At 45.5% G+C, this 19,549-nt stretch overlaps 2 protein-coding genes across 3 annotated transcripts in view; both read left to right on the top strand.

The window, feature by feature from the left end:
- cfdp1 (craniofacial development protein 1) overlaps positions 1-6,991 on the top strand; it is a 53,754-nt gene extending 46,763 nt beyond the window's left edge. For both annotated transcript variants that reach the window (XM_048257190.1, XM_048257191.1), the window contains one exon: positions 6,400-6,991. In XM_048257190.1, coding sequence (XP_048113147.1) covers positions 6,400-6,490 — 91 coding nt within the window. In that variant the 3' untranslated portion in view covers positions 6,491-6,991. The remainder of the gene's footprint in view (positions 1-6,399) is intronic.
- A 7,084-nt stretch (positions 6,992-14,075) lies between these two features.
- Positions 14,076-19,549, top strand: part of bcar1 (BCAR1 scaffold protein, Cas family member) — a 79,508-nt gene continuing 74,034 nt past the window's right edge. Inside the window, exon 1 of the mRNA XM_048256820.1 lies at positions 14,076-14,724. Coding sequence (XP_048112777.1) covers positions 14,713-14,724 — 12 coding nt within the window. The 5' untranslated portion in view covers positions 14,076-14,712. The remainder of the gene's footprint in view (positions 14,725-19,549) is intronic.

Below are 19,549 nucleotides of genomic sequence, written 5' to 3'. Positions count from 1 at the left end.
CTGTGTGGGCAGACACCTGCTCTCTTCCGCACACACACACACACACACACACACACACACACACACACACATGCCTACGCCCAGAGAAAAAGGGATTTGGTACATGATCCACACTTATGGGTCCACCCTTCTCCATCAACCCACACACACATAAAGTATGCACACACACACATACACATACAAAAACAAGCATGTGCGCCTCCACGCGCCTACCAAAAAGCAGATTTGATATATGACCCATAGTTATGTAGAAGCACTACCCACACACATACTTGTTGTGCATATACTGTAATTTTACTGCCGTCAGAGTTGCTCTGCGTCGAAGATGTAAAAATGTAAATAACATTTTGAAATTTAGATCTCACTCAAAGCAGATCCTAAGAGGCCTGGTATAGTCCTGTGTCTGTGTCCTGCGCTCACAGTGTGTGATGAAAATTGCGTCGTCAACGCGGCTTGCGGGGGGGGGGTGTCATGTGCCTCCCAACAATTGTGACCCTGTGTCAATGCAACGCAAATGTGCACAGAGGAGTATACTACCTCCTTAAGCATCCATATTCCAGGTCTGTTTGTTCACATGCGCACACACACACACACACACACACACACACACACACACACACACACACACACACACAGAAGGCCATTTCCCAGCCTGCTCAGAATCAGGGAGGCTGAACAGAATTGAAGTGGCGTTTGTCTCCGCTCCCTGTACCTTGGAGTATCTTCTCTCTCCTTAGTCCCTGATGCTCTCCTCTTGGCATCTCTCTTTTCCACTCCCTGGCCTCCCTCTCTGCCAATCAGTCTCCCCTTTGCTCTTTCCCTTCCTCCTGTTTTCTCTCTTCTTTCGTCTCACTCTGTTACGTTCTCTTCTTTCTCTCTCTTTCTTGTGCTTTGTCCCTCTGCTTTACTCTTTCATTCTGTATCCTCTCTCTCTCCCTGCCTCTGTTTCAATTTCTCTCTCTATCTCCTCTTTCACTGTCTCATACACCCCTTTCTCTCTCTCTCGCTCTCTCTCTCTCTCTCTCTCTCTCTCTCTCTCTCTCTCTCTCTCTCTCTCTCGCTCTCTCTCCCCCCCACCCCTTCCTGTGCTGTCAGCTACCCTCTGCAGTGGCATTCTTCTCTGCTGAAGGTTGGGGCAGAAGCGCATGAATAATTGAACGCTGATCTCGGGCCTGACTAATGACCAGACCGGACCGGGACACACAGCTCGCGCATCCCACTAACCGCCTCCCCATTTCCCATCATCCTTTTCTGCCAGGCGTGCAGGAGAATGGATGGAGCGGGAACGGGGCGAAGGCAAACTCGCTTAAAAACAGATGACCTCTGGCCACAGCTGGCCGTCTGGGGAAGAGAGTGCTGGAGGCCAGAGAGAGGCAGGGCAGGGGATGGAGGGGGGAGGGGGGTGCAAGACGGTGTGCGTGTGTGAGCAAGAGAGAACGTGTGTGTTGTGCATGGCTGTGATGGAGAGCACATGTGTGAGAGAGTTGGTGGTGTTAGTGATAGAGAGAGAGGGAGGAAGAGAGAAATTGTGTCATAGATTTAATGAGAGTGTGTGTGTGTGTGAGAGAGAGAAAACATCTGTGTGAATATTTGTGTGTTTGAAGGAGAGAGTGAGTATTAGTGTGTGTGTGTGTGTGTGTGTGTGTGTGTGGTTTGGGGTGGGGTCTACCTGAGTTACAAAGTAATGTTTAAAACTCTAACCCTGCATTAAATGGATACAATATTTGTTTATATTCCTGTTTATTTAAATTCCCTTATAGCCATTTCTTGAACCTGAAACACACCGGAAACTAAATCAGCTGTGATCCAGTTTTTCTTTTTGAAGCGCCTCAGGGGAACATCAGTGTCTTGTCTCGTCTTGTCTCGCCTTGTCTCATCCCCTGAGCCGCGGGCTCCGAGCTGACCTTCCTGGCAGCGGGGAGTGTGGTTTAGGGCTGGGACTGTGTGCCGATGGGGCTTGTTTTCCCGCCGTTCTATAAGTGTCGCAATTCCTGTGGCGCACCCCCAGGAAGTCGCTCTAAACGACTCTCTCTAATTGCAGCAAGCTTTCGGCAACTCACCATGTTTGTTGAAATTACATGTTTTTCGGATGCACGGTCATACTGACTGTGTGTGTTTGTGTGTTCCTGTGTTTGGGAGGGAGTGTGGGGGGGTGATGTGCATCGGCTTAATGTATGAGACAAGGAATGACGCATCTGAACAGAGGGAGAGATGAAACTTTCCTACCTGCCTACCTGTACCTTAGAGGTGTGTGTGTGTGTGTGTGTGTGTGTGTGTGTGTGTGTGTGTGTGTGTGTGTGTGTGTGTGTGTGTGTGTGTGTGTGTGTGTGTGTGTGTGTGTGTGTGTGTGTGTGTGTGTGTGTGTGTGTGTGTGTGTGTGTGTGTGTGTGTGTGTGTGTGTGTGTGTGTGTGTGTGTGTGTGTGTGTGTGTGCGTGTGTGTGTGCGCGCGTGCGCACGCATGTGTAAGTTAAGTACTTCTGTGGGCGTTCATGTCAAAGACTCTGCAGCCATCCATCCATCCATCCATCCTCACAACTGTGTAGGCACCTGTTCAGATCAAGTGGTGCTGGTTTTATCTTCACTTCATCCACCTTCACCCACACACTCATATGCATAAACACACACACACACACACACACAAATACATACTTATTATAGCAAAGAACAAGTAGCAAATATATCATTATGCTTCAGCTAGGTCAAGCTCAAATACTTACGCACACATACACACACATACACACACGTACACACACGTACACACGCACACGCACACACACACAAACACAAACACACAGTGTTCTGATTCACTGATAATGCTTTTGTAACATGTTTCAGTTTTGTAACAGTGTAAAGCCAGATAAGGGGAAGTGGGATATCTCTGGTGGTTGATGGAGGTTCGGTTGCTGTGGTTTTGGCTGGGGTGTAACCTTACTTCTCACGATTTGAACGCTCCCTGTTTCTCATATGTTACTGGAGACGTCCCAGTGATGGGTATGAAACCGCATGCCATAACCTCTTTAAGGCCAACACAGAGGTGATGCACCGTCGTCTCACCCTCCACCTTCCATTATAAACAGGAGGGTGGGGGCGGGACTGCTAAACCTGCATTAGGTTCCTGTTGTATTATTGAAGCTAATGATAAGCGGGCACCCGAAACAGGCCCTTCTTTGTTACCTCAGTACAGGAAACCACAGGGGCACTGTAGGTGTGAAACAGGGCAGTTATTTGTAGAACACGACTGTCGGGCCTGCAGTCTTGAGCTCTGAGGATGCACTTATAGGGTGCCGGGCCTCACTCTTCAGATATGCATTTATCCCCTTTGTACTTTTGGGGACCTGTGATAAACCCCTGTGTTCAACGCAGTCCTGTTGATTACCTGCCCCCCTCCTTTCTGTCCTCTTCCCCGGGGATTAGCTCACCCCCATCCCCATCCCCATCCTCATAATTAACCTCTCCAGCTTCTCTCGCGGTGGGAGGGTGTCTCCATAGCTACCAGGCTCGCCTCCTCCTATTCCTGATGCTCACTGTCCGCACTGTGAGATGGCATCCTCAGAGGCAGTTTGGGATCAGTGATTTGCTGCTCTGCAATCCCAGGGTGCACTTAGGGTTGGGTGGGTAAGGGTGGTGTTGGTAATGTGTGCGGGGTAGTTTGTGTGTTGTGTGTGTGTGTGTATGTGTGTGTGTGTGTGTAGAGAGTGGGGGTTGTTTATGCAATCACCAATCCCATCGGAGGAGAGTAATATACAATGACATCATCTTAATCCACTGAGACCAGTCTTGGTTACATTCTCCATTTTACCCCTTCACGCATCTCCCAGTCTCTCAGACAATGATGTCATCTGGGCCATGCAGGGTCTTTTTTTTGTACAGTATGTGAGAGGGGTGAACAGACACAGACATACACGCACTCACTCACACACACTCGCACTCACACACACACTCTCTCTCTCTTTCCACCAGATACCAGTAAGGGAACAGAGAGGGCGCTGCAAATTAAAAGCCCCACATGGAAGAAAGGGGGTTTAAAAATAAAGCTGCTCCGACAGGCCAAATTACTGGCTGCCTCCCCTCCTTTCCTCTGCTGTCGGCCCAGATCGCCTGTCTCCCCAGGAGGGATGTGGTCGCAGGCGGGAGGCGGGAGGTGGCCCTGAGGGTGGGGATGGCGAGGCCCAGTGGAGCGGCTCTGTCTAGGGGAGGGCCTGGGAGCTGAGTGGGTGTGCGGGGTGGTGGTGGTGGGGGGTCTGGGGTTTGAGCTGCCTCCTCACCCACTCGTACCCTCCATCCCAGTGTATAGACTAGGACTCACTTTTTAACTGATATTCCAACATTCGTTTGATCCATGGTGTTTAAAAGAAATGCCATTCAATTAGAGGACATAGGTTGAGAATTGTGTTTCATTCGAAATTCATTCAAACTTGAGCTTTGAAAAAAGTGACAGCCCTATTATAGACATTCACAAGCATTCATACTGCCCCATGTGTTTGTCTTTGTTGTCATCTCTCAGTCTTGTGTTCTGTCAATCTCCATCACTCCTTTACTGACACACACACACACACACACACACACACACACACACACACACACACACAAGCACACACACACACACACACAAGCGCACACACTCATAGATGTTTCATGATGTTTCATACCATAGCCTAAAATTTCAAATAATACACAGATATGGCCTTATTATGGCTTCTATGCAAGACCTGCTCAATAAAACAAGCGCCCTCTGTTTCATTTGTAGGTGACTATATCTAATTTAATTGTTGTTATGAACTGGATATGTGATGATTCTGTGAATGCTGGATATCATTGTACAATGCCTGCATACCACAAATAGTGCAATCATACAATCAATGAGAGCATGTGGTTATAAATTATTTTATGCAACAGTTGCTTTTCTGGACCAGTGAGTGACATTTGGGTAATTTTCTGCGGCACACCTGATGATCTCTTACGGCACACTAGTGTGCCCCGGCACAGTGGTTGAAAAACACTGTCATAGGGGAGACTACACCCTTAAGTGGCCCGTGGAGCTGCCAGACACCACTGCTCTCTTGAGGCTCTCAGAAATTCAAACTGTGGGAGCCTGGACGCTAACATCACACACACATCATCTGAACCGTCATCAGACGTTGGATCGCATCAGTCTTTTAAAGTAAAATCAATTTCATTATTATTCTTGTTATTAATAATAAGAAAGTCCATGTTTTATTTATATAGTGCCCACAAAGAAAAAGAAAAACAGGCGGATTTTGATGTGGTTTAAATATGGCACTCAGAAACCGTTTTAGCCCAAAACAAAACAGGCTGAAGGACAACTCTAACCCCCCTTGGATACAAAATGTTGGCTGGAAACTCAAAGGAAACAGCGGAGCCACCAGACAGACAGGAAGAAAAGCAGTGGCTTTGAGAATTAAGACACTGACTCAAAAGTACTGCAGCCCAACTCATGTATCCTTCATATATCCTTCTTTACTGGTATCACATTCATCTTTTATAAAGTAGTAGAATCTCTCACACACACACACACACACACACACACACACACACACACACACACACACACACCAACCAACATTAACACATACAAAGACACACACACTCATCAACATTCAAGTCAGGCTGTGTCTGTGTGTGTGTGTGTGTGTGTGTGTGTGTGTGTGTGTGTGCGTGTTCGTTCCCGTTGGCTCCTGTGTGTCTCTGGGCCATAGGAGTAGCATGCAGGAGGGAGGTAGTGGAGTGTGTGGCAGGAAGCTGCAGAATTGGAATGTCATCTGAGACTTTTGTAATGACATGACTCTGCAAATCATCCTCCACACACACTGAAACAGGAAACTGTTGTGTAACTACTCACCCGTGTGTGTGTGTATCTATGTGGTTGTGCTTGTGCAGTTGTGTGCGTATCATGTGTGTAGAGATGGCAAGCAGAAGTGTTACATGTGTGTCATGCTTTCTTAAGTTGAATGTTTGTCTGGGGGATTATGGTCTTGATAACAGTCTGATCTGACTGTGCTGTATGATTGAGACAGTATGCAGTGCATTCAAATTATTTATTTGTTTTATTATTATTAGAAGTACTCATTGCCTATTACCACGTCTATAAGATGTCTCTATTCACCTGAATTGTTTAATAACGGTCTACTCTTCTCCCAACAAAAATGTTGTTCCCAGGAAGGGTAGATTTTACAGTGCTGTAGTGCTGTAGTCTTTGAAACACCCAACTCTCATTCAGCAAGTTGGCCTTCACTCCTTATTCATTTATCACCTCAAAATCAGTTCGCTCTTTTATATAATGCCTGAAGCACCCAATTAATATCACCCCAGATCAATCCAACATCATGACTCCTTATTTATTAGTCTTGATACTCACCACACTTGTATTCTTCCATTAGGTATGTGGAGAGGAAGAACTTTCTGGAAAGAGTGGACCAGAGACAGTTCCAGCTGGAGCGAGCAGTCCGTCTGCACAACATGAAACAATGACATGGCGAAGCAGCGATGAGAACAACACCATCAAGGGACCACACACCACAGACACACATAGACGGACAAACACACACACAGTCTGCTTTTGTTTTCAGGTCACCATCGCAATCCACAATCCATCGGCATCCACTCACACGATTTCTTGTTCTACTGTGTCGATACAGAAGAAGTCAGTACATTGCGGGAGCCATCATGCATAGCAGTACCTGTTCCTGTCCACTAGGCATCACCTGTATAAATGGATGGAGGGCTGGAGATGGGGCTCAGACCCACCAGGATGAAGGGGACAGAACGTTCCCAGAGCTCTGATTGGACAGTTATTGAAGTGGGGTGGGCCCAATGGGGGACACTGCTGCCCAGTGGGGGACATGCAACTGGGTCAGCACACTTGATGAAGAGCTGAAGAGAGAGCAAGAGCTGGGTAGTCGAGATGAGGCAGACTTAAAGGAGGACACGTTTCAACCTAGAGCCCTGTTGTTGCAGGTCTTTGAGTACTGTTGGTGGGCTGGGCTGGGCTGGGGTGGGGTGGGGTGGGTGGGGTCTGAAAATCAGTGCAACATTGAGGTAGCTCTCTCGCTAGTGGTGAGAAGCTACCATAAGCTTGCTAGCTACCATAAGAAGCTACAAAGCTACCATATGGGGAAGAAACTAATGTTGAAGTATGCCACTTTTTGCACCACTGAAGAGGCTCAATATGCTGTGCAACATAGACAGGACCCTTACAGAGATACCACTATGCCAGTTTAACTTAGTAATTGTAAAGAAACTGTAAAAAATGGAGGGTTTACAGACTAGTATGGCTTTTATGAGAAGCGACCAAAGAAAACAGGTGTGAGACTGACATTCAATTTGTACGTTTCTGAGTGTGCTTACACCTATTCAATTAAACAGGTATAGTGGTATCTCTGCAAGGCTCCTGTCCACGTTGCACAGCACTTGTAATTACATGTTGAGCCTTCTCAGTGGCACAAAGAGCGGTTTACTGTGACCATAGCTCTGGCCCCCCCATATAGAAGCTTTATAACTGTCTGACCATTCCCACCATTAGCATGGACACTACTGCAATGCTGCACCGGTTTGTTTTTTTTCCTCCAGCCGACCGGGCCAGGAGTCTGACCGGGCTCTAGTTTGAAACGTGCCAGAGCTTAGATGAGTTCTTAAACACTGTCAACACAAGAGATAATCTCACTTTATATCATTTTATATTTTATCTGGCTTTGTTGTTGCACAGATATTCTCTAGAGGGAAAGTGTGTCAGCCCATTCTGTGTATGTGTGTGTGTGTGTGTGTGTGTGTCAACCATCTACATAGCGGAGATTTGACACAAAAACAATGGTTGTGACTTACATTATTATTACAGTGTAATTCTGCATCTTGACTGAAGCCCCAAGTTGTACTTAAGTCTTTTTCCATGAGTAATAACAGGGTGAATGTCACAGTGTAATCGCCTCTCTCTCTCTCTCTCTCTCTCTCTCTCTCTCTCTCTCTCTCTCTCTCTCTCTCTCTCTCTCTCTCTCTCTCTCTCTCTCTCTCTCTCTCTCTCTTTTATTCTCTGGTTCTACAGAAGAGAGCAGTTTTTTCCTCCCTGTGTTAAATGTTTCAGTTGTCACTAAGATTTGTGTAAACGGCTTTTTCCCCAAGTGTGACATGGTATTAAACAAGGTCTTACCATTTTTTTTTAAATAACGTGAACTTGTTTTTAATCACTTTGAACTCCTAATTAGGAACAGCCCTCCCCCTTCTCCAATCTCACCCCTAAAAACACACACGCGCGCACACACACACACACACGCAAACATGGGCACACACACACACGCACACATTCCTCCAGGGTCTTAGACACACACTGTGCCAACTGCCTCTAAGTATTTCATCAGAAGCTTTCTTGCCTTGCCCTTTACAACCCCCTCTCCAACACACACACACGCGCACTGGGGAAAATCCCCACTTCCTGTGCCAACCGCTCATCTGCTCCCCCCTCCAGGGTACCACTCCTGTGCCCCAGCACCCTCTGATGATTGGGGGTTCTGCCATCCCACAGCACCCCCCCCCAGATCCCATCTCTGCAAAGGAGGTCATCGGGTTTTCACTTGTCTTGTTTTCTTAATCTCACTGCTTCTTGATGGCTCAACTCCCCCTCCTCCCTCATACCCATGTCCCTACCCCACTGTTATCTCTTGCCTCTTTATCTCTTCATCTCCCTCTCTCTCCCTCTCTCTCTCTCTCTCTCTCTCTCTCTCTCTCTCTCTCTCTCTCTCTCTCTCTCTTTCCTGTTCTCCCTCTCTATTTCCTCCAGTCTCATTTTTTTTTTTTCCTCCACAATCACTTTATCTCTCGTCCTTCCTCCAACTGTTTGCTCGTCATCGGAGTGTTTCTCAAGGGCCAGGGTGGTTTACTTTGGGTAGATCATCCTTTGACTCTGACTTAATTGGCTTGTTTTACCTCGATTTCCGGGCTCCTCCCCTACTTCTTCCCTACACACCATACTGTTTCCACGGATGGGTTCATTTCAGTCTGTGGCGACCAGTGGCAGTGCGCCTCTGCCCATCAGTTTCTGAGCTCGACTGAAGTAATTACAGAGCCCAGACTACATCCCCTAACTGTACCATCAGTCACATCACCACCCCAGTTCACACACTCCCACCCAGACATGCAGTAAAAGTACAAATATGAAACGCACACACAAAAATTTACACACAAATCGGCTTGAGCAGACTGTTAAGTGAAATACACATGGGTAGGTCAGCAGAGTTCCTTATACAAGTGTGTGTGTGTGTGTGTGTGTGTGTCTGTGTGCGCTGCATGCCTGAGGTGCTGCTTTAATCATAGTCATCACTCTCTACACAGAATCCACTTTCCAACGTCAGCACCTACAGTAGCGTGAAGGGTCTCCTATGGAGTCCAGTGTAATCTATCCACTTTTACGCACACACACACACACACGCAAACATGGGCACACACACACACACACACATTCCTCCAGGGTCTTAGACACACACTGTGCCAACTGCCTCTAAGTATTTCATCAGAAGCTTTCTTTGCCTTGCCCTTTACAACCCCCTCTCAACACACACACACACGCACTGGGGAAAATCCCCACTTCCTGTACCAACCGCTCATCTGCTCCCCTCCAGGGTACCACTCCTGTGCCCCAGCACCCTCCTGATGATTGGGGGTTCTGCCATCCCACAGCACCCCCCCCCCAGATCCCATCTCTGCAAGGAGGTCATCAGGTTTTCACTTGTCTTGTTTTCTTAATCTCACTGCTTCTTGATGGCTCAACTCCCCCCTCATCCTCATACCCATGTCCCTACCCCCACTGTTATCTCTTGCCTCTTTATCTCTTCATCTCCCTCTCTCTCCCTCTCTCTCTCTCTCTCTCTCTCTCTCTCTCTCTCTCTCTCTCTCTCTCTCTCTTTCCTGTTCTCCCTCTCTATTTCCTCCAGTCTCATTTCGTTCTGCTTTTTTCCCTCCACAATCACTTTATCTCTCGTCCTTCCTCCAACTGTTTGCTCGTCATCGGAGTGTTTCGAAGGGCCAGGGTGGTTTACTTTGGGTAGATCATCCTTTTGACTCTGACTTAATTGGCTTGTTTACTCGATTTCGGGCTCCTCCCTTCGCTTCTTCCCTACACACCATACTGTTTCCACGGATGGGTTCATTTCAGTCTGTGGCGACCAGTGGCAGTGCGCCTCTGCCCATCAGTTTCTGAGCTCGACTGAAGTAATTACAGAGCCCAGACTACATCCCCTAACTGTACCATCAGTCACATCACCACCCCAGTTCACACACTCCCACCCAGACATGCAGTAAAAGTACAAATATGAAACGCACACACAAAAATTTACACACAAATCGGCTTGAGCAGACTGTTAAGTGAAATACACATGGGTAGGTCAGCAGAGTTCCTTATACAAGTGTGTGTGTGTGTGTGTGTGTCTGTGTGCGCTGCATGCCTGAGGTGCTGCTTTAATCATAGTCATCACTCTCTACACAGAATCCACTTTCCAACGTCAGCACCTACAGTAGCGTGAAGGGTCTCCTATGGAGTCCAGTGTAATCTATCCACTTTTACGCACACACACACACATATACATACCAACATACAAACACATACTTATAAATCCACATGGCTACACACTTGCTCATCTTTATTCAATGTCTATCATCACATTCACACACAGTACATACACACCTCAGAGTTACCAATATGCTGTGTTCCCATGAGGTAGGAGAAGGAGCTCTCCTCATCGGTATTTAAATGTACACACACACACACACACTCAAAGCCCCCCTTGCTCTCCTGCTGAATGAGCTTGCCACTGTGGGAACTCCAGATCATTCTCTCATCCTCTCTCTCTCCCGCTTTTCTATTCTGTCTGGACTCAGCTCGTTAGTCTTGCTGTGCGTTCTCTCCCTTTCCCTCGCTTTCTCTATCAGCCTTTCTTCCTGTCTGTATCTCTCTCTCTCTACCTCTACCTCTGTCCAACTCTTCCTCTTTCTCTTTATTCTCTATCCCTCTTTCCCTGGCCTCCATCTTAAACCCAGATGGGTTTCTGCTTTGTGGACATTGACTTAATGTCAGGTGGTGTGGCTTACTGTCAGAGGTAGGAGGCCATGTACTGCAGGCAGGGGCTTTTCTCTGAAAAGAATCACAACTAGATGTACCGCAGAGCAGTACAAAATATGACCGCCACCCAGTCCAGCACATGTTTTCCACAAAAATAAGTCACGCTGAAAGGCATATATGATTCTAACTGTCTAACTGAATTGCATTATGCACACTCAATTCTCACTGGTATCTGCTAGACAACAAGTACCAAAACATGATTAGTTCATAGATTTAACATGTAATATACATTTTATACAACCCCACCCCCATCTTGCCTGTTCATAATTCTGAGAAATTCTTGAATTGTGTGCATGTGTGCGTGTACATGTTTATGTTTATGGGTGTGTGGGTGGGTGTGTGTGCGTGCATGTGTGTGTTTGCCTGTTTATGTGCCTGTGTGTGTGCATGTGCATGCATGCATATATATGTCTACTGTGTGAGTATGTGTCATACGTAGGATTACTGTGAATGTGTGTGTGTGCGTGTATATCTGTTTATGCACATATGTGTGCATATGGAATGGGTTTACATGACCCCTGGAGGCAAACATACGCAAAAAATGGTCATCCTAGGCCCTACGGTTCTCAAGATATTCACAGACAACTGTGTCTGCCCTACCCTCCTTTCGGGGGGTCCAGTCCAGCGGGGGGGCTACAGATCAAAACGAAAAGTGATGGTTCCATGCTATCCATGTGGGGTTACATGCCCACCAAGTTTCGTGTACCCCGGTCTTTCAGTGTCCCGGGAATCCTTGTTGGTGTATGGTCACTAAATGTACACATAAATTATTTTATTGTAAGGCCTCCCATAAACGAAAGTCCACGAAACTTGCCATGCATTCGGAGGGTGTCATAATGATCCTACACTTTCAATTTCGTGCAGTTTTGACCATGTCAGCCAGAGATATTGTGATGAAAACACCTACTGTTTTGCTTTTTTAATTTTTAACTAGGTGGCGCTATACATGAAATAAGTGGTAATTGGATAGGATGACATGCCCCCTTAAGACCAACATACAAAAAAAGGCCTAGGCCCTACGGTTCTCAAGATATTCACAGAAAACTGTCTCCGGCCACCTACAGGCCAGTTGGTGTATAGTAACATAAATTAATTTATTGTATGGCCCCCCCATGAACGGAATTCCACGAAACTTGGCGTGCATTCAGAGGGTGTCATAATGATCCTACACTTCCAATTTCGTGCAGTTTTGACTATGTTAGGTCAGAGATACCTGCGATTACAACACCTCATTATTACTTTTTTGTGTTTAACTAGGTGGCGCTATACATGAAATGAGTTGTTATGGAATGGGTTGACATGGCCCTTTGAGATCAACATACAAAAAAATGGTCCTCCTAAACCCTACGGTTCTCGAGATATTCACAGAAAACTGTGTCTGCCCTACCCTCCTTTCGGGGGTCCAGTCCAGCGGGCGGGGGGGGGCTACAGATCAAAACGAAAACAGGAGGTTCCATGCTATCCATGTGGGGTTACATGTTCACCAAGTTTCGTGTACCCCGGTCTTACAGTGTCCCGGGAATCCTTGACGGATATTTGGACATGCGAAAAAGGAAAAAAAAAAAAAAAAAAATCTGACTAAACCTAGGCTATATGACCGCCGCTTCGCTGCGCGCCGGTCATAATAAGAACAGCAAATAGAGAAAATCAACTTGAACTCTGAGTCACTTTGCTGGTTGACTCTTTTGTTTTCTATATTTCATATATAATTCAATATTCCATATATGATTATTACATTTTCCTGTTGTGCCATTTCATTATTAGTTTATTCTTAGTTTCATTTTGGGATCAGGGTACAAGCTCACTAGCCTACACACAAAAAAGTGGAAAAGGTTGTCATACTGTACGTCATATGTGTTTAGGACCCTTTTCACCTGTGGCCATTTGTAACAGTCAGTCACTATATATTCTACTGGCAACAACAGAAGCCAAGCAGAGCATATAAATATAGACAGGTCTTTCAAGGGGATAATTATAAACAATCGCTGTCACCACAGCCTAAAATAACAGTAGGGAAAATATTTTGAATGCCTCTAATATCGGCTCTCAAAAGTGGTAAGATAATTGAATGTGTCAGCTGCTATTGGTCTCTCTGGCTCATAGATATCTCTGGACACAGCAGTGCACACAATCCCATTTTGGACTGTTCAAAAAGTTATTCGTTCCTGGCATGGAGAACAAAGCTCCCAATGAACACCACAACTGTTTAATACAGTAGCCTACATAGCAGTGAATGCCACGCACTATCCTGTTGCACTTACTGTAACTTTTCCACCAACATATTAACTTACTTTCTGTGATGTCCGAGACACAAAATCTTTTTTTTTTTTTTTTGGAACACACTAATTTTCAAATCACAGCTACTTAAGCAGAACAACCCACAGTACCAGCCAGATCTGGGCTTATTTTTAGGATTAGCATGATGTGTGTATAAGCTTAGCAGGTTGGTGTTTCTTCACGCAGTTTGGTCTTTTTGTATAGGCCTAGCACTCAAGAGTGCTGCTTACTGCACAGCTGGACAACATATTAGAAAGTTAGAGCAAAATCAAGATAGGCTACAAGAAAGTGACTTAATGTTGGATTTATCATGGGTGATAGGCTACATATAGGGTGATAAATCTGTAATGGATTTTCTTGACGTAGGGGCTTTGTATATGGAATTAATGATGGATCCACTTTGCTCAATACAATGCAGTTAGGCTATTTGAATCTGCAGACATTTCTATTTATTCTTACACTAAATCCAATCCACTAATTTTCATGTTTTTGGTCAAAATGTGATAGCCTACTGATGGAATCAAGAAGTGTGTCAATTCTTTTTGGCGTCCGAAAAAAAGTGGACACATCCCCTTTAAATCCAACCTCTGGAAACTCTGGGTCCAGATTTGACCAAAAGCTCAGTACTGCTGACGCGTATTTCACGAACTACCTTTGTGTCGCCTATATTTTTCCTGTAAAATATCAATAGCCTACATCTAGCAGTTTAATTAACATTACGTGACTGGTCCTACACAGTCAGTTGTCCGGTTTTCAGCCTTTACTGCTTCCCATGGACGAGTGGCCATCCCTTTAAACAGAACTTGATGATTCCATCATTAGAGCGCAGGAGAGAGAAAGAGAGAGAGACAGCCGAACGAGTAGTACTGTGCCTGCTGCGGAGCTACACACCCAACCGCGACAGTAGGGAGTCTGAGAACACGAGGAGGATTAAGAAATTACAGTTTTACTACATGTCCTAAAGGAAAGGTAGTCGTTTAACGGATGAAATATTCCGACTGGAGCTTGTGGTGTATTCTGTGAAGACACGGGGCATTTGTAAATTACTCTTCGTAGCCTTCATGAGGTTGCCTGCGCAGCGTTTGGTGTGCTACTCTGTGTTTGATAAATATTCCTAATAGAGGTGATTTTTACTGTCCCCGATACACAAAAGAACTGGACATATCAAAGAGAGTCATTGGAATCAGAAAGCATGGAATAGACTGTCAGTGAAAGAGCGGACAAGAAATCAGCCCTTTTTTCTCTTGGAAATCGTTCGTAAGTTCTGCTTCCGTCCAACTGTTCCTACTGTGGACTCTGAAAGCAGCCCGAGATGTCTGTTCCGGTAAGTAACGTTATATATTTGTATTCCCTTGGTAGTGTCAACATTATATTATGCTTGGAATAAAGAACATGTCAAACCAGTGTTAACATTGTGTAAAAATAATTAAATGTCCTATCTGACCACATTGCACAACTGGAAATAGGCGAACGAGAAGCCTATTATCATGTAGTCCCGACCACTGGATTGCGTTTCGTTGCGGGAACTCTAAACATTTATAATTTACCCGTGGTGCTCGTTGTTACTGCTGTTAAGCTGCCTTCAAATACAGTCTTTAAATTATTACTATGGAATCTGTACGAAGGTCCATTACACAAGGCTGCAGGTTGGCAAACTGTCAACTCACAGTATGTGCAGGAGCGCATACGTTGCATCTTGACTTCTGTCATCGGCGGGGTTATGCTGACATTGAAAAGCACATCAGCCGGCTGTAGCAGTACACAGCACACGAGTTGCAAGACTTTGTTGGCATGCGTGAAGTGGTGGTGACAGTGTTTTTTTAACTGCAGCATAAATAATTTATTTCTTATTATGAAGTTCCAACAGCCCTAACACATAGAGATAATGAGTAGGCTAAACATGATGTACATCCAAATGAGTCATTCCGAATGTTATATGTCATTACGCATTGGTTGAACCTGATAATAAACTACAACTTGCTTCTCAGTCATTCAGATTTGAGGAACTCGTAGATAATTAAACATACAGATTTAACATATTTCAGGAAACAAGAAATACCAAATGAAATCAAACGGGGATGGAAAAGTGTGGTAAAACAGCCTTAGGGCTGTTATGTCCTCTTTATTCCATGGCATATCCAGACATGGCGTAACAGCCTGCCCTGAACTGTGTAGCGCATTCCGAGTTAACGCGTTCCATGCGGTTCACCATCCTCAAAGAACAGCAAGATTCGAGGATTGAATTTGCATGCTAGAAGTTCAAAGACCTTGTAAGCAGCCAAAATAGAAAGGCAGGCAAACCATTCCAGTTCGGAGTGCGAAACAGAATGTAGGCCCGCGGGGAGCGCTCTTTTGACATGGCTTTTGACTCAAACGTGTTTTGGCAGAGGTCCAGGTGGAATTCTGCGACCGTGGGCTTCATCTATACGCTGGCGGCCTACAGAGATTGAGATAGCTAGCCCTAGTCGTTGCCATCAGTGTAACTGACAATGGGACGAAAACATGGAAGCAGAACATTGTACATTGACTAGGCTATCAGTCGTTTGTAGTAACGTTTTAACTAATGACAGGGTGTTGGAAATGTTGATGTCAGCAGGTCTGTGAGTTGACCTTCTTGGTGAAGTGTTCTCTCACTAGGGGAGAACATCCTTGTTGTCCCTACGGGCCCCCATTGCCCCCTTGCCTTATTCAGCAAACACGGGCCAGATTGCCGGGCTATGCCAGGGGCTGCCTGGTCTGATCGCAACAGCTGTTCGCCGTAGGGCTTGGGACGACTGCTCTCCCGAAAGCTGGGTGCGATCCGTGTGTGTTAATGACTCGTGCATCTCCCCGCAACCACCCGGATCTCGTTTACCTGGACGCAACAGACGTCACAGTGTGGTTAAAAACAATTAAGATGAGCTGCCTGGTGTTCTCCGGAACGTCTGTATCATAGCTGACCGTTTTCCATTACGCACTAGAAGTGCAAACCATGGGTCTTGATAAGTATACATAAGCTTTGCAAAACAGGCTGTCCTTTTGTAGCGCCCTGATAACAGGAATCATTGCTGGGGAACGCTTTTCACGTAGAGCGTGATAGCATGTCATTCTGGAATAATACTGTTTAAATTGAGAAATCCTTGCAAGGTCAAGCACAATAGTTTTTTTTCCCTGCTCCACGAAATAATTTCCCAGTAGGGCTCCAGCTTCACCAGTCAAACAGCGCTCCGTTTGCACCACTGACCAGCGCATTCATTCTGCTTGAAAAGAAACAAGGCCCCTTAATGTATGTCTCACTGAGTCCCACACGTCAGCACTTCACAGGGGTATTACACGCACATTAACACATGCTTACACACACACGCACAGGCACACATTACGCAAGGAATTGTGTCTCAGGGCAGGGCAAGCAGCAAAGGTATTCATCCATTCATTCACCACACACCCAGCTGTAACCTATGTAACATATGCACATATATTTTCACATACGCTTATTGCCCATTTATTGCATGCTCAGATCATTATCACCTTATGAATTTATTAAGTCCCAGCCTCTCTCTTTCTCTCTCTCTCAAATATACACACACACACACGCGTGCTGTACTGAACGGATGAAGCCGTGCAGATCTAATCATGAGCAAACACGTCCCTAAAGGCGTTTGGTTTACACCAGGTGTAGATTACTCCTCCATGTGAAGCCCCCCCTGGGTAGTCCAGAGGCCGGTAGCAGGGGGCTAAACGGGGTAGCGCCATGTGGACCACAGATCCCCGGCCAGATAGCTGACCTTTGGAGCTTGTCATCGATGATGATCCACATACATATTAATAATTGCTTGCAAGGTGAGCCCCCCTGCATGTCAATAGCCTTCAGTCAGACCCTGGCGATTCATCGGTTGCCCTGGCAACCATAAGCTATTGGCTCCTTAGAGGCATCCACTATGTTGGCATCACATGATGTCTTTGGCTGGTCTTGTACCTGAGTACACACCTCGAAAAAATGCCTCTCATTTCGTTCACTCTCTCTCTCTCACTCACACACACACACACACACACACACACACACACACAGACACACTCACACATGCACACAATGCATGTTATCACCATTGTGTTTGTGCTTCTACTGCACACATAAGCATTTTTTTTTATATGAATAGAGAGGCACTCTCGTAGAGCAACACCCATGTAAGACGCTCAGAAATTATATATAGCCTCGGAAACATAGAGACATCGAGCTATATCCTCACTTGAAAGAGCTTTTGTGGACAAATAGGGTGAAGAGTTAAATGGCAATGATGTTATTACATACTCGTTAATCTGACTCCATTTGATTAATAATTTGTATCACCAATCAATTACCAAGTAACTAGTTTATCAGCTATGGAGGAGAATGGCATGGCACACTACGAGAATTGAAGATATACTATTGGTAGGCAAATTAACAATTTATTTAGCATTAAGCCGTAAAGGTAAATGTAATCAATATCACTTCAGTTGAAGGTAAAAGAAAAATCACATGTTCTACTGAAACAAAGTAGCAAATGGTAGCAAAGAAAACTTAATCAATTCACAGAGGTAAACTTGACAAGTTAGAGATAACTGATACACCAGATAAAACAATACAAACCCAGAGATAGGAAAGGGGGAGAGAGAAAGAGAGAGAGGGAGAGAGAGAAAGGGGGGAAAGAGAGACCCAGAGAAGAGGTCCAAGATGGAAAAGAAGAGAAGATGGGAAAAGAAGCCCCAAGATGGGAAAGAAGAAGAGACCTGGAGGACCAGAGCCTCCACTTTTATCATTCACTTGGGCCACCCCCGACTCATCAGAGCCTTTGTTGTCTGAGGTGGATGGGTGTGGCCCAGGTGGATATCATAACTTTATGCTACAGTTTAATTCTTAATCTACAACTATGCACAGATACATTCAATTCTAACAAAACTATAATCAGACTGTTGCCCACATTACAAGTATTAATTCAAGACCAAACATGAATGTATTATTCACAACACATATTTACAGAGCAATACTGTATGATAATGAGGTTGGCCTATCTCACCACAAGACATCAAGTAGGCCCAGGACTGAGTTACCCTCTCAGTGGAGGGGCCAGAACAAGGAGCAAATGGACACTTTATGCATGAGCGGGTGTTGGGGATCTTTGGCCATGGCCAGCTAAGACAATACAGATCAAACACAGGTATCCACACATGTAAATTGAATGCAAAAGGCATTCTTTAGAAATGCATAAGGTTTGGGCAAAAGACGGGCCTTACACCCACCTACATTTACATTTGCATAGGTCCTGATAGTTTGTGTGTGTGTGTGTGTGTGTGTGTGTGTGATGTCATCACAGTATGATGTATGTATTCGTGAAAAGATACAGGCTTGCACAAATGAGTTCTCTCTGCTTGACTCTTTGAAAATAAACAGCAGGTGCTGTTTAATTTCACTTTGGTGATGGTGCCCACCCCCCCCCCCATCCAGTGCCCGCCATCATCACCGCCCCCCTCCACATGTACAGTAAGCACATTACCATTGAGAGCATCTTAATTCAGCGCTCAGCTGACACCTCCATTTGCTGCGACTGCATGCTGACAACACAGCGGAAAATGATGATGTTTGTGCTCCAAACATACGCAGGTGTGAACATGAATATCAAATCTATTCGAAATATAAATATTTACTGTCGTGTCACTCAACCACGTATCCCTGGCTACCATTTGGCTGGCAAATTACTTTTTTTTTGCAAATCGTGGGTTTTGCAAATCGTGCCCTCTGTGATGGCAGCTGACTTGGAATGGATTTGGCTCTTATCTGGTACTGCGGGTCCGACGGTTCGCGATTCTGTGACAGACATGGGTCGGAACCTGTTCCAGAGTCAGTGGCTATCAGAACCGTTGGGGTTGAATACAATCAGCAGCAGTGGGTTGGACTGATAGGATTGTGGCGTTCCTTTGGAGCGTATAACTGCCCGTCTCCTGGCGTGTGTGTCCATTGTGAGGCTGTCCCAGTGGTGTTTCTCTTGGCACTCGGTCAGTCAGGTTGATTTTTTTTCATCTAAAGCCTGAATCTAGTCTTTTATTAAATCTACTCAGATGGGTGGTTGATTTGAGAGGATAAGCGCAAAAGAATTGCTGAACTGAAAGGATGTGAGTAAGGAGGGAAGTGTGTG

The sequence above is a fragment of the Alosa alosa genome, chromosome 11, assembly GCF_017589495.1.
Source record: "Alosa alosa isolate M-15738 ecotype Scorff River chromosome 11, AALO_Geno_1.1, whole genome shotgun sequence".
In the NCBI taxonomy this organism is placed as follows: domain Eukaryota; kingdom Metazoa; phylum Chordata; class Actinopteri; order Clupeiformes; family Clupeidae; genus Alosa; species Alosa alosa.
The sequence above is the reverse complement of the archived record's forward strand: the minus strand, read 5'-3'. Positions and strand labels throughout refer to the sequence as shown.